The 16,600-nt window shown below is 35.4% G+C and overlaps 1 protein-coding gene across 1 annotated transcript; it reads right to left on the bottom strand.

Moving 5' to 3' along the window:
• Nucleotides 1-1,042: 1,042 nt before the first annotated feature.
• On the bottom strand, nt 1,043-15,398 carry ube2j1 (ubiquitin-conjugating enzyme E2, J1). Its single transcript, XM_058756941.1, has 8 exons — nt 15,187-15,398; nt 13,344-13,417; nt 13,103-13,234; nt 9,862-9,946; nt 9,527-9,632; nt 6,568-6,697; nt 2,575-2,691; nt 1,043-2,420 (listed from the first exon to the last, which is right to left on the bottom strand). Exons 1-8 carry the CDS (start codon nt 15,215-15,217, stop codon nt 2,151-2,153), a joined length of 945 nt encoding a protein of 314 aa, XP_058612924.1. The 5' UTR covers nt 15,218-15,398; the 3' UTR covers nt 1,043-2,150.
• Between the last annotated feature and the right edge of the window lie 1,202 nt (nt 15,399-16,600).

A 16,600-nucleotide genomic window follows, 5' to 3' on the forward strand; every position in this document is an offset into this window, starting at 1 on the left:
CATTACTGCTAATGGAAACCAAAGGTCGTATCACACAATGCATCATCATAACATCTCAGAGTGATCATGTGACATGTAGGTTCATTCTGGCAGAAGGCAGCAAGACTGAAGTCAGTGTTGAAAGGACGTTTTTTTGTATCTAGCAGTACTCTTGAAAAATTCAGGTTTCCAGGGATGATTGCTTAAAGATTACAAAGGAACTGATATCTGATCTGAATCTGATTCATTTAAATCTTTTAATGATCATCTGTGCTTAACTGGATAACATGCAAAAAATGATTTTCTTTGTATTTTTCTTGTTTTCTAGTATATACTGTAAATATCTAAACATTCTTGAATCAAGATGCATTTACTTGACAAGTAAAATGACTTACGATTTTAAGTCTTGTCTTCTAAAAAAAAAAAAATCAAAATTGTATTAGTTTTTACTTAAAACAAGCAACAATTTCTGCCGATGGGGTAAGAAAAATGATCTTTCAAAGCCTAAAGAAGATTATTTTTCTTGCCCCATTGGCAGTTTTTTTAGGGGTTTTTTTCAGAAAAGAAAAGAAAATATCTTAAGTCATTTACTTGTAGAATAATTGCATCTTGATTCAATAATTTTTTAGATATTTATACTTGAAAACAAGACAAAAATACTAAGTACGAAAATCATTTTTTGCAGATATCACAGTCGCAGATCACAATGGCTTATATGTTGATATTATATGTAAATGATGTGGCACAATTTTACACAATCTTAAAGCCAGCTAATTTATCCGGGGTAAATGCACAAGCATAAAAATACTACATTCAGTTCTTGTGCCATTGTCTTTCTCTATGATACCATGCTCCCTAGATATGGCTTTTCCACCCTTTAGTTTTTCCCTTGATCAGGTAACAGTCTGATAAGTTAGACAAGTAAAAGCACTACATTCCACACAATTTAGGGCACCATTCATATCCATATCATAAATGCTGCAGGGACAAGTTGTATAACTTGTTTAATATTATTACTTCAATGCTACAAAGTACTTCCTCTTCAAGTGAAAAGAGCAAACAGTTATGGTTGAATCAAGTTTATTGCATTAATTTTCCTTTTGAACATTAGGCTAGAGAAACTACGGGCTGTTGCTTAAAGAAGTAAAACAGATTTAGTTGTCTATCTACCTAGGCACATTAATTTGGTCTACAGTACTGATTCATGTATATGATGTTGCTATATTTCAATTCCAGAGTTTCAAGATATTATATATATATATATATATATAAAAAAACTTGGGAGTCTTACTGGTTGAACGTTTTCTGAAAATTAGCAGATGATTCATTTACATACATCACTGCTCAATGTTTTTCACTGTTTAATAGTATTACAACCATGCCTACATTATTACAGCATTTTAAAAGTATGTAAATGTTTAATTCTTGGATAGACAAACACACATCAGAAGCAATTCAATTTCTACAGGCTTCAGTTTTTTAGCTTGTTTCAGTCGAAGACCAAATTTTGTACAATTTGTAACAATAGATTTTCTGAAATGCATTATTTGGGGAACTGTATATAAACAATAAATCGCAGGATCTGAAAACAAACCACCACATATAAACATGTCTTAAGTCATATTTCACCCTAAAATGAGATTTAATTTTATGAATTGTATTTTGCATAAAGAAAGCAGGAACATTCAGCCCAAATTCTTATTACATGCAAAACAATCTCATTACAGTAATGTGTCCAGATGAGCTGCTTTTTCTAAAAAATAAAATCTTCTTAAAATAAAAGGCAGTACAATTACTACCATGATGCATAAATACTTCACAGTTAAAATAGTACATATATAATTACAGTATTAAGAACACATTACAGTAATAAGAATTGACTTTTTGAGTGGAATAATGGTCATGAAACATTACAACGCAAACAAACAAACAAAAAATCTTAATGGTCCAAAAACAGACTTTACTGTCTTCATGTGACATATAATTTAACATTTTGCATTTTTTGGGGTGAAATCAGACCATGACGTGTTCTTGACAAGCGTACTAAGATTTGCACCTTCAGGTTTTGTTCTGCGAATACATCCCCTTCTGAAGACACAAAGCTCTGTCCAGGAAGGACAAACAAGAGACCGAGGGTGAGCTGGATATGTATCAAGTGCTGTAGGAAGAGTTCATAGCTCGTAATCAAACTTATACTCGTGGGCCAAATAGATCCTGCGGAAAATGAGCGCAGCTAGCGCGAGTGTGAGGAGAACGATGAGGACGGCCGAGCCCGTGTGACTGGCGTCCTGCGGGGGGAGCTGGGCAGCGGGGGACGCCGTGAACGCCGGGTATCTGGGGGACTGGCTCTGGTTCTGCGAGCGCCGCTGACGTGGACTCGGAGCCGCTGGAACGGACGGACCCTCGCTTGACGTCTGAGGAGCCACAGATGATGACTCGGCCTAGACCAGAAGAAAGAGACTGAAGCTGATTACAGAGTTCACGCTACAGCTCTGGAGTCAATGAGAATCTACCAGTTTTATTATCGTCAAGTATTTCCCAATGCTCCCCGACAGCAGAATGAACACTGTGAGAGTGCATGAGTGTTAGTCCCACCTGCTCAGCGGATGCCGTGTCCTCGGTGTCTCTCTCTGCTGTAGACGAGCTCTCACTGTTACTGGAAGCCGCTTCCACTGAACTGCCGCTGTCTGCAGCCGATGAGCTGGATTCAGCCTGATGACCGAGATTTTTCACAATAAAGTCATGAGAACTGGGCGAGAAATTTGCTTAACCATGACAAAAAATTGTCACAATGCAAAAATCTTAATGGTCCTATACTGGCTTAAGGCAAGACACTAGTTTTTCATGCTCTGGTTTGAGATCTTGAGAACTTTATCTGTTTGCATCTGTAGATTTAAATTAAACATACATTTAAAGGCTATTTTTCTCCTGCATTAAACTAGAAATCTCTGCTTCAGCAGCACTTACATACACCAAACTACATTCTGGAGCTTTTGCAGAGGGGTTTGTTTATATATCATATCCCAGAAAGCAAGGTTAACTTACCATATGCTAAACCCTGAACTCTGTTGATTAACCCAAACCTTGCTTACTCGAGGTATGTTGGTTCCAAAAACGCATCCGGGAGTAAGTTAAGTTCATTAAACTCAGAGTGTGTTCCTGGTTAAGACTCAAGGCAATCTCAACAGAGCAACGAATCGACGAGTCGCTATGGAAACGGACGCTAAGAAAAAGCGCACCATGCTGCTTCTTTCTTCATATGTTCAAAGGCCATTTGTATACTTGGTTCATATCGCCACCTAACTGGTGGTTGTGCAATCATTTTTCTTTTTTTTCCTGTTTAATCTTTAATCCTTGAGAATAAGAATTATATTGTTTGTTTGATGCTAATTATATAATAAATCATATCAGATATATATATTTTTTTATAGAAATACATTATAGAAAATGACGACCCATGATGTGTGACATAATAATATAAAATGAAATAAAAATTACCTTGTTATAGTGTTTTAAAATTTATACAGATAACTAATATAAATGCCAATAATATAAATATATTAACCATATTAGAATAATATATTACCTTATATATTACTTATGTTAGTGCTTCATAATTAACATATCATATATATATATATATATATATATATATATATACAGTGAGGAAAATAAGTATTTGAACACCCTGCTATTTTGCAAGTTCTCCCACTTAGAAATCATGGAGGGTCTGAAATTGTCATCGAGGTGCATGTCCACTGTGAGAGACATAATCTAAAAAAAAAATCCAGAAATCACAATGTATGATTTTTAACTATTTATTTGTATGATACAGCTGCAAATAAGTATTTGAACACCTGTCTATCAGCTAGAATTCTGACCCTCAAAGACCTGTTAGTCTGCCTTTAAAATGTCCACCTCCACTCCATTTATTATCCTAAATTAGATGCACCTGTTTGAGGTCGTTAGCTGCATAAAGACACCTGTCCACCCCATACAATCAGTAAGAATCCAACTACTAACATGGCCAAGACCAAAGAGCTGTCCAAAGACACTAGAGACAAATTGTACACCTCCACAAGGCTGGAAAGGGCTACGGGAAATTGCCAAGCAGCTTGGTGAAAAAGGTCCACTGTTGGAGCAATCATTAGAAAATGGAAGAAGCTAAACATGACTGTCAATCTCCTCGGACTGGGGCTCCATGCAAGATCTCACCGTGGGGTCTCAATGATCCTAAGAAAGGTGAGAAATCAGCCCAGAACTACACGGGAGGAGCTGGTCAATGACCTGAAAAGAGCTGGGACCACCGCTTCCAAGGTTACTGTTGGTAATACACTAAGACGTCATGGTTTGAAATCATGCATGGCACGGAAGGTTCCCCTGCTTAAACCAGCACATGTCCAGGCCCGACTTAAGTTTGCCAATGACCATTTGGATGATCCAGAGGAGTCATGGGAGAAAGTCATGTGGTCAGATGAGACCAAAATAGAACTTTTGGTCATAATTCCACTAAACGTGTTTGGAGGAAGAAGAATGATGAGTACCATCCCAAGAACACCATCCCTACTGTGAAGCATGGGGTGGTAGCATCATGCTTTGGGGTGTTTTTCTGCACATGGGACAGGGCGACTGCACTGTATTAAGGAGAGGATGACCGGGGCCATGTATTGCGAGATTTTGGGGAACAACCTCCTTCCCTCAGTTAGAGCATTGAAGATGGGTCGAGGCTGGGTCTTCCAACATGACAATGACCAAGCACACAGCCAGGATAACCAAGGAGTGGCTCTGTAAGAAGCATATCAAGGTTCTGGCGTGGCCTAGCCAGTCTCCAGACCTAAACCCAATAGAGAATCTTTGAGGGAGCTCAAACTCCGTGTTTCTCAGCGACAGGCCAGAAACCTGACTGATCTAGAGAAGATCTGTGTGGAGGAGGGCCAAAATCCCTCCTGCAGTGTGTGCAAACCTGGTGAAAAACTACAGGAAACGCTTTGACCTCTGTAATTGCAAACAAAGGCTACTGTACCAAATATTAACATTGATTTTCTCAGGTGTTCAAATACTTATTTGCAGCTGTATCATACAAATAAATAGTTAAAAATCATACATTGTGATTTCTGGATTTTTTTTTAGATTATGTCTCTCACAGTGGACATGCACCTACGATGACAATTTCAGACCCTCCATGATTTCTAAGTGGGAGAACTTGCAAAATAGCAGGGTGTTCAAATACTTATTTTCCTCACTGTATATATATATATATATATATATATATATATATATATATATATATATATATATATATATATATATACACATACATATACACACACACAGGTATATAAAAACTATACATAACTATATTGTAATAATATATAATATTGTGCGCAATCTGTCACGTCCACTGGAGTCTCGTCAGTAGTCCACACAAGCGCTGATAGCTCTGAAGTGAAACAGAACCTACTCCGGAGCAGGTTATGTTCAGAGAATAAGTTGCTATGGTTACTTACATACACGGAAAGTTACCTCCGTTTTTGGAACCGAAAGCTGAGTTTATCCGCTTGCTTACCCTTAAACATACCTGGGTATGTCACATAACCTACTTTCTGGAACACCCCCCTGTTCTTATACAACATTTTATTCCTAAAAACATGGTGATTGTTTTTTCCCTGGAATTCTGAACCTGGCTTTATCCACTGTTCAGATTTCCATTCTGGAAATGTATGCAAATGAGCATGCATTTAATTAGATCATCAAACATACTTTTTCAGAACAAGAACCATCTCATAACCTTAGTGCATTCTCAGGGACATTTTTTGTCTTTTTAATTATTTTGATTTTTTTTGAGGTGGGGGTGGGGGGTCATTTTAACCATGTTAATGCAAACAGCATACATTTTGCCAACCATTTTTATTTAAATGTTAATATTTCACCTAATAAATCTATTTTACACTAGGCACTAAAAAAACAGTTAAACCCAGGACCTTAAGGACAAAAATGAAAAACGTCCCCCACTGAAACCCATTAAAACTTATTTTAATATGTTTGTATATGTATTCCTAGTTAGTATGCTTTCGTTTCATCCATTTTCCACCAGATCACCATTTTCTGAGGTTTGGCCAATGGAGCAAATGCTCACTTTTTCCTGTTCTCGTCCTCTGCTGAAAAAAGGCGAAGTGAATTTAGATAACATAATCATAATTGTGTGGGTGCATTGGTATAGATATCGGTGTAAATGTTTTTTTTTTTTGTTTCTTTAATGTTTCTACATTATGTAGTATTATGTAAACAAACAAGCATTTAAAGGTTTAAAATCATGAAAATAAATTATTTTTTGGTAATCATGATCAGGACCAATGCTGGAAAAAATAAGTCAGCAAAAAAAAACCTTTATTATATTATATTATATTTTAATTTAATTTAATTTAATTTAATTTAATTTAAATAAATAATATATATATGTATGTGTGTGTGTGTGTGTGTGTGTGTGTGTGATTTTATGATATTTTAAATTTAGACATGGGTAAATTTAATAAATCAACAAAGGAAATATGGTGATATCTGTTATTTTTTCATTTCTTTGAGTCTGACCTTGAAGTTGATCTGTTGTGCCAGTCTGTGTGCCTGAGGGTCAACAGGTCGCGGGTCACTGTCAGGAGAGAGCGCTAGCAGAGCGGAGCGCATACAGCTGCCGCATGCGTCACAGCAGAAATCCAGAGACCTACCAAACAAACACACACACGCAGAAAAATAAATCCTAAACATCACTACAAATTAAAGAAACCACATCAAACTGCCTGTCACAACCCCTCACAAACTAATGACCGCCACATAGCAGAGGGTTTCACACCCAATAAATGATGCTAATGAGAAATAAGGATATTAAAAATATGAATTGCACTCCTGGATGCTGATTGATCAATACAGCATTCAACTATAACTGTTCACTGTATGTCTGCTCAACACACACAGACCAGCCTCATGTACATGTCAGGACTAGATCTTCCTGCAATGGACTGGCCACGATGTAATGTTTACTGTAATTGTCACATTGTGTCCCAAGTAGGAACAACATAAAAACTGAAAGTGAAAATGCTGTGAGTTACAACCCAATCACAACCAGAACGTATTTGATGTTTAACAAACAGCTGTGTGAATCAGGAGCTACAAGAAGCTGGTTGAACTTCTAAATGGCCTTGATTAGCTAGCAGATCCTGATTCTGTGGATTTTCAACATTATTTGTGATTAGTAATGAAATTTCTCACATAAATTAATTTTATTTACAAATTTATTCTTATTATTCTGTAAAATGTATTCTTATTATTCCAAGCATATTTTATAATATATAATCCTATTTATTATTAGATTATTTAAATCTCCTGTTTAAAAATAGGAAAATAAGACACGCTATAGTTGTATATAATTATATGCATTATATATCTGTTTATAATACACATTTTGAAATTGTATTCCATACCTGCTGCTGCCATAATAAAGACCCATTTCGAATGTTTACGTGCTTTTCTTCTCTTTCTGCTCCCTGTCGCTGTGGTGGAGCAGTTATGAAATATTGTTCTTTTAAATAATTTCCAACATTTCAGAAATAAATATGTATGCAAATTACACCGAAGTACAACGTTACGGTGTTCGGGAGTGCTCAAAAAGGGGTTAAACACTGAATTTTGAATTGATTTCTTCTCGTAAACTCAAAGATGTGGATTCGGACGGCAATTAAATTACCACACGACCTTGGTGTTTGTCAAAAAACAGTAGGTAATTCAGCCGGGGATTTTTACGGGGGTGGTGAGAGAAAAACACTGACATCCTGGATTTGGATGGCATTAAAATCACCAACTACCCCCTGTAAATGGTGAAAATCACTTACATCTCCCTGAGAAACAATTACCGTCTGAATAGGGCTTTAGAATGATTTCTGAAGGATCATGTGACACTGAAGAGTGGAGTAATGATGCTGAAAATTCAGCTTTGATCACAGCAATAAATTCTATTTTACAATGTAATAACATAGAATACAGTCGTATTTTTGGAAATAAACAGTCTTTGTAAGCATAAGAGACTCCTTTCAAATGCATTAAAAAATGTTTTTGACCGGTAATGTACATGAGAACGTAAAGATGGTGGCCAGCTGTTGGTTTGATGGCAGTGATGTATAAACATGAGTCTCAGAGATCTGCGGTCTCTGAGTGTTTGTCATGTGCTGGTATGTGTGATGGGGGTGGACGTTTAATCAGCACGTGTTGATTGCAGATACGGCACTCAGAACAACAATCTGTCACTCATCTCCTTCTGTCTTCAGATGTATTCTTGTCTTTTCAAAGGACACAGCATGTCCACACATGCTAAAATGAGGCTTCAGCTGGATTTGATAATGACTTTTAAGTCTCTAGGGCAGTTTGTGGTTGTGGTGTATCTAAACTCAAAACACCCAAAAAAATCAAAATCACATTCATCCATCCATCCATCCATCCTCCAAACCGTTTGCCCTATGTATCCTATCCCAGTGGGCGGATGGATAGTCCATCACAGCGTACACACACACACACACACACACACACACACACACACACACACACACACAGATGACAATACCATGCTACATTATATACTTACACCATGACAGGCTACAATTTGCCTTGAAATAGTTTAAAAGGTTGTTTTACTGTAAAGGTCATTGCACACTGAGTCCGAATTTTTGTATGCGTTTTTTCGTATTCTTCATCCTTTCCTATCAAAATGCTTGTTACGGATGTGAAAACGCAGAAAATCAAACCTGATCCGAATTTTTTTATGACAGACGAATGTTTCGGAGGCAGTGTGTAAACATGATTGACACAACGAGAGGTCGTATTTATTTTTTAACGTGCGGAAATTTCGTTTTGCTATTGTTAAATAAATTTCAAATGATTAAATAAAAATGTTCAATGTCATTAAAAAAGTAAAAACCTTCAGTAAAACAGTCTGTGTTATCTACGTTTTTCACTAAATGAGGATTATATTTACATCACTTATGTATATGCACCTATAAAACAGATTGTAATAAATTGCAATGTTTATTTACAGAAAATAATAATGCAATAAAAACCTGTTAATTGGTTAACTGTAAGTTACCTTACCGTATATGGTGAAAAACCGAATGGTTTAACATGACTTTTTATTTAATTTTATTATGAATTAATGTTAAAATAATTTTACATAGTAAAAACCAAGAATTATAATTAATGGTGAAAAGTGTAAAAGGACATTTCCAGAAGTCACTTTGTGGCATCATTTTCTTTCTTTTTTTTAATAAATAATTTAGTTTAATCTCATTTTTGTTATTAGTAATGTACATAGATTTTTTTTTTGTTATATTTTCTGTTATTTAGTTCATGATTATTGCATTATTTTAGTGTTGTGTGTGCTGTTATGCCAGTAGTGTTTTGTCTTTGTGAGTGTGTGACCCTGTCTATACTGTACTGACCAGGTTTTATTAGATGAATGTAACAGATGAATAAAAAAAAGAGGCACATAAAGAGGCACACATCTTACTTTTTAGCGAGAGCTCTTCTCTCCTCAGGAGTGTAATCCAGAGATCCTATCGCTCCTTCACCTTTAGTTGGCATGAATCCAATGATTGCTATCAAGGCTGTCCGAACTGACACAAAAACACAGAGAGAAACATACAGCTTAATGCTGAATAACAGAGGAAGCTACAGAATCAACACTGGACCAGATGCACTGTAAAACTCTGTATATAACTGTGCATATGTGTGTCACACAGTAGCAAGTGGTTTCATTTCATGTTGAGAACATGTTTGGATCATATTACATTTGGCATTCAGGAAATGAAGACTATATTAATTCAATTGCATGGAGATACCCACTGCTCCATGATGGCTGCCATGTCTCTGGATGGTGACCGGAAATGCTCAGGCAGATCTTCTTCCCAACCTCAAACCGTCCATTGGGCTGCGGATGAGAGAAAGTTTTGTATTAATTAAAAGAGGAACAGAAGGACAACAGAAAATGATTAGGGGAAGAGGAAGTCACTTATAAGCCATGACAGAAAAACATCACTCAGAACCTCTTCCCAAAAAACACCACCTAATATAAAGATGTGCAACTATTTGAAAATCTGGAATCTGAGGGTGAAAAAAAATCTAAACTTTGAGAAAATCACCTTTAAAGTTGTTCAAATGAAGTTCTTAGCAATGCATATTACTAATCAAAAATGATGTTTTGAAATATTTATGCTAGGAAATTTACAAAATATCTTCATGGAACATGATCTTTACTTAATATCCTAATGATTTTTGGCATAAAAAAAAAAATAATTTTCACCCATACAATGTATTTTTGGCTATTGCTACAAATATACCCCAGCGACTTAAGTTTTGTGGTCCAGGGTCACATATAGTTTTTCCTCGGGAGTGTTTACATTTGTACACTACAAGCTTGAAAACATCACAAGAAAACTCATTTGACTTGAAAATGTAGGCTAATTGTAATTTGTTCACTGTTTCTCAAATGTGCAGAGACAGGTCTGTCCCAATACCTATACCTGACATACACATGTCTTGCATGTGGCCCAAGTGTTAAAATGGACGTAAAGACCGCAGGCCTGTGTAGCTCTTTTGATTACCCGATGGGACACTTCTGTTCAATTTGATTGTGGTGCTTTTACTTGAGTGTAAAGCAGCTGGAATTGCACAGAATATACATTCATCTCTGCACCAATACAATGTGCAACACTTAAAGTTTTACTTCAGAATTATAAGTAATACCCATTTAAACCAGGGGCGTTCCTTCAATATAGTCTGCGAATGCTCTAATACTCTCATACCCAAGCCATCTGAGGGAATGAGTTTGCAGACTGGCTAATTAATATAAATGTGGACTGGACTGGCATGGATTTCTTGTGAATTACTGTGATTTTTTGTATAGACAAGTGTGTGTAAGGACAAATGGCATCTAGCAGAAAAAGCAAAAAAAAAAAAAAAAAAAAAGCCCTTTTTGAGGACAGCACTAATGCAATATTACTTTTATGTAAAGAGCAACATAAACCAAATTTAAACAAATGACCACCAACTCATTTAAATTTCAAATAAAGTGAAACATAGTCAAAAAAAGGAAGATAGACAGAAAGCTAAAAAGAGGAATGAGCGATTGTAAAAGATTACATTAGGATTTCAAGAGATTTTTCTTAACTATATACAAAACAAAACAATTGTTGCTTTTTTAGAACATTTATCACTAAATGTGTATGTTACAAAGATACACTTTGTTGTGTGAAAAGCCAATCAGTAATTTAAGTCACAACAAGCCCAGAAGACTACATAAAGCTGGATAACTTACATAGAAACTGGGGAGGCACATATCAAAGGACTTTATATGAACCGTGATTGCAGGGTTATTTTCATTCTAGAGAGTATTTAATTGAAAAATAAAATAAAATGTTTTGTGCAGGGTGGGAAATAATGATTTTTGGTTTGTTTCCTTAGGGAAAAGACATGTTAAATTGTGTTACATAAACAAATAAATAAAATAAGATAAAAATAAAAATAAAAAATAACACGGTGGCTATTTCTTGCAGTGCAATGGAAATGGAAGGTTACAGGGACAGTTCTGCCAAAACTTCTGTCATCATTTAACATTTAACATTCTGTCCAAACCTTTATGAGTTTCTTTCTTCTGTTAAACACAAAGGAAGAGATTCTGAAGCATGTTGGTTATCAAACAGTTGACAGAAGCCATTGATTTCCATAGTAGGGGGGAAATGCTATTTTTGGATGAACTATCCCTTTAAGTATCATTTAAGCTTTGGACACTACAATTGTAAACTGAAAGCATCTGCTTTATACAGTACAAGCTGCAGAGCCGCTCACAGTGCAGCAGGAGTCAGGTGTAAAGATGTAAGACAATTATCTTTTCGTATAAATGTCACACCAACATCGCAAAGTGAAAGAGTCCACAGCTTCGCCCACCCCCAATGTTACCAGCAATACAGGTTTTGTTTGCCAACTATTTACTGTCATCGCCATGGTGGTACACAGGTATACAAAAGTGCTGTAGATTGAGAAGAAAACATTAATTTAGCATTAATAAAATCTGGTTACAGTATTTTTTTTTTTACTTCGTCCTAGGTAAGATGTGTGAAGGATCATTACATTCTGGATTCAGTGACTCATTCATCAAGACACTTGATTTGTTCCTGAATCAAACTGACTCAGTGAATGACTTCCTTGATGAATTACTGTAAGTGAGTGGATTACCCGCACCCACTGGAGGTTTTAGTTTCATATTTAAGCATTTAAAGTATTATATAATTTAAAAAAACAACATTTCATATTTCAATATTCAAAATATTATTTTTAAAACAATCTCCTTATTCTGCATTATTTATACAATTTTGCAGTGTTATACTTTTTTCAAAATGCTTACACACAGTTTTTGAAACTATGGCTCCATTTCTCAAAACTCTACACACAAAACCTCAAAACACACACACAACATACAAAACGTCACGCACATCTTATAAAAGCAAACACTTCTTTGAAAACTGTTTTAACTCTTCTAAAAATTGTATTTTTGCATAGTAACTCTACAAACAAACATAAAATAATAAGCCACGTACACGCCCAACAACACACAGATGTGAAAAATGTAAAACACTACTCTCATGTGTCATAATGCTTGTTCAGAGTGCAGTGGAGCACAGGAGTTTGTCATATCACTCTCACATACATGCATATGCACATATACACTGTACATACAGTATGTATGACATATGAATTTTACACAGTTATGCAACTGAACTGAATCAATACTGAACTGACTTGAGCTGTAGAATGACACCATTGACTTGTTAGAGCTGCTTTACAGCAGAATGTGAATTTGATACTATTGTGAAGCTGCTGTGAAACAATCAATATTGTATGAAGCACTTTAGAAATAAAGTTGACTTTCTGACTTGGCTTGCCTGTTCAGTATAGATAGATAGATAGATAGATAGATAGATAGATAGATAGATAGATGGATGGATAGAACAAAATACTGTCTCATTATCACTATGGAGTGGAGGCATTCGAAGCTGAGCTGGTTTAAGCAGTACAGAAGCTGTCTTACAGTGAGCAGAATGATGCTGGGGGGCTTCATGGGGTATTCAGGGGGCAGCACAATCCGACCGTGATACACTCCGCCATCAAAATCAGAGTCTGGAGGTCCTCGAACGGAGAAGTGCCACTCAAACAGGTTGTCCTGATGAGCACAGGACAATCACATCAGACACTCTGATGAGTATAAAACTTACAACGTATCATTAATAAGACAATAATAACAATATTTAATTATATTAGCAGTGCCTCACCTCCAGTGGCTGAGCGTGATAATGTTCTGTTGGGTCGCGGAGCTCTGCTGCTTCTTTCATCAGCCTCTTCACAGCTAAGAAACATTAAAAACAGACAAAAGACTGCTGCTGATCCTGCCACACTGATCTGTCCTTGAACTGGGCTCTTATGTCAATATCTGACTGCAACAAATATTCAATATACTGGCTGACTCTCTGGCCTCTGAATGGACCAAAAACAAGGCCTGGTGCTTTAAAATGTCTATGTTTTACAGTAGAGCTCGACTAGATTGGTTTGTATATTAGCCTCTCGCGAAATTATGTGCAGACCAAAGTGAATAATTAATTTGTAGTGTTTGCAAAGGCAAGCATCACTTCAGTATTTCATACTAAAATACATGCATTCAGTTTTGTGCATAACTCATCCTGATTGCACTGCACACATATTTCTCAAATCATTGTTTTTTTAAGTGATCTGACTTGATCCTTAATCCCACATAATATCAGAGAGACTTAAGGGTGGACATTTTTGACTTGGGATCGTAAGTAACCACCTAGCAACCACTCACAATACTCTAGCAACCACTAGAGATTCAAACTATGCAAAAGCCCAAATAATTGGCAAAATAAAGCCTATAGCAAATGACTCAAACTCAAATTATAGCAAGAGAACTATGCACCAAAACAAAAAACAATAAAAATAATCAACATAAAAAAAAACAATTAACACAATAGCAATACTAAAATAATTTTTGAAACTAGAAAATGTGTAACACAAAAAAGTACCAATATAAAAATGTGCTAAAAATGTGGGTAGCACATCATGATGTCATAAAATATTAGCATATTGTTGGGCATAAGTGACCCTGGAGCACAAAACCAGTCTTAAGTCGCTGGGGTATATTTGTAGCAATAGCCAAAAATACATTGTATGGGTCAAAATTATTGATTTTTCTTTTATGCCAAAAATCATTAGGATATTAAATAAAGATCATGTTCCATGAAGATATTTTGTAAATTTCTTACCTTAAATATATCAAAACTTCATTTTTGATTAGTAATATGCATTGCTAAGAACTTAATTTGGACAACTTTAAAGGTGATTTTCTTAATATTTTGATTTTTTTTTGGCACCCTCAGATTCCAGATTTTCAAATAGTTGTATCTCAGTCAAATATTGTCCGATCCTAACAAACCATACATCAATGGAAAGCTTATTTATTCAGCTTTCAGATGATGTATAAATCTCAATTTCGAAAAAACTGACACTTAAGACTGGTTTTGTGGTCCAGGGTCACATATGGAGTTTATGATAACGTTATTACATTCCAAAGTTTGAGTTCAATGATATTTGTGTTTACTTACTTAGGATAAACAATTTTTGTACTGTGTGGGGTTGAACTTGTCACTATTAAAATCCTCAGTTTATAACAAATAGTATTTGACTGGCAGTAAAGTGCAGAACAAATGAGTATTTTTGTACAGTTACTGTATCAACATTTGCTTCTTCTTCTCAAACACTGTTGTAGTGGTAGCACCATGGCACAGTGATGGTACTATGAATACCATAGTTTTTGACAATTATTATATTCACGTACCATGGTATTTACACGGCATGGGATTTTGTTTGATCACAGATTCAGGGCTAACAACAGCAAACAGTTAGACGCATTCCAGCACAGTGTGAGAGGAGTACTGACACATACAGTACATGAATGAGCACTGACTGAGGCTAATCATCTAGCAAGATCATGGCATTTAAAGAGTCGAATGTGTGTATAGTCTCATATAAAGCACTTAGCTCATGAAATTAAAGGCGTGACTGATTTATTGTTTATGATGCAGGAAAGATGTGATGACATACCTGGGCTCTTCAAGTTGTATTTGCTCTCCATGTCTGAAGAAACCTCACGCTGGGCTGATATCTTCTGTTCTGGTTATGTGGTGTGTCTTTGGGATTTCGGCCAGGTGTTTATCTAGAGCTGTAATCCTGACGTGGCAGCACTGAAGTTTTTTTCCTACTGTCGAGATGAATTTTCTCAGATGTCACATGAAAAAAATGAAAACAGGAAGTAAAATGACACTTTGAATCGCAGAACTTTATTGATGCGCATCACACGAGCAGCGCCCTGTGACGTCATCCACGGACAACGAAATATGGCAAGCTCTATTATCATTTAACAATAGTATTTCCACCAATTGCTCCTTTTGCCTTCGGTCTGAAGAAACAATCAGTCATTTATTTTGGGACTGTGCTTATTGTAAAGTGTTCTGGGTTGACTTTTCCAATTTTGTTAAAAAATATTTATATCCAAACTTCTGTATAACCCCCAAAATTGTTTTATTATTATTAATTTATTGCTATTTCTTGCTAAATTTTACATTCATAAATGTAAGTTTCAAAGAAAACTCCTTACTTTTTATTTTCAGGAAAGATTTTGATGTGTATGAAAACTCTTTAGGAAACTCTAATAATTCTATTGCATGTAAGACTCTTTCATGGTGTAAGTCTTATAAACTAACACAGTATGCTTTGGATTATTGTATGTAACCCTCATTGTCTTTTGTTCTTATTTTGTTTTTGTAATTGTATTTACTGCATAATTAAAAAAAAAAAACTGTAACATTAGTTTGTTAATTTAGAATTAGTTAGTTAAAAAATGTCTCTGTAGTAATAATTCAGTATGGTACTATATATCCAATGCTATATTTCGTAGATTAGGTGGTTTAGATTTTCTTGTGAAAATGCAGTTTCATCCCTTATAAATTACAGATTTCTCTCTCTAATTTTCACCAACAAGCTTTAATTGATTGGAAAATGTGTTATGTGCACAACTTTTCTCCCCACAAAGAAATTCTTTGGAATAATTCCAATATTTTAATCTGTGGTAAATCTCATTTTATTTTATTAAGTGGTATGACAGAGGTATTGTTTTTTTTTTTTTAAATGATGGTACTATACTGAAGTATGAAGAATTTATGACTTTGTATGGTTTTCTTCTGCCAGCTAGATCTTTCAATTCTGTAAAATTTGATTTAAAACAAACCTTTGCTTTAATGAGGGAAAAACAATTTTGCCCAAACTTTTATTGGATGGAGTTTGTCTTCTTGATAAGAAATGTAATAGTAGATATATAAACGGATTGTTACATTATTCAGTATATACATCCCCTAGATGTAAATCTTTCTGGATCTTTTTTTTTTTTTTTTTTGATAGAGTTCATTGGAGGAAAGCATGGTTACTCCCTGAAAAATTTCTAATAAAATAAGAGAGGTAC

Source organism: Onychostoma macrolepis, chromosome 20 (genome assembly GCF_012432095.1).
Source record: "Onychostoma macrolepis isolate SWU-2019 chromosome 20, ASM1243209v1, whole genome shotgun sequence".
Lineage (NCBI taxonomy): Eukaryota > Metazoa > Chordata > Actinopteri > Cypriniformes > Cyprinidae > Onychostoma > Onychostoma macrolepis.

Coding starts and splice junctions, on each gene's coding strand:
- ube2j1 (XM_058756941.1), bottom strand. CDS start 15,217: ATGGAGAGCAAATACAACTTGAAGAGCCCAG. Junction 13,418..15,186: donor ATACAACTTGAAGAGCCCAG/GTATGTCATCAC, acceptor AATGTTTCTTAG/CTGTGAAGAGGCTGATGAAA. Junction 13,235..13,343: donor ATCACGCTCAGCCACTGGAG/GTGAGGCACTGC, acceptor TGTGCTCATCAG/GACAACCTGTTTGAGTGGCA.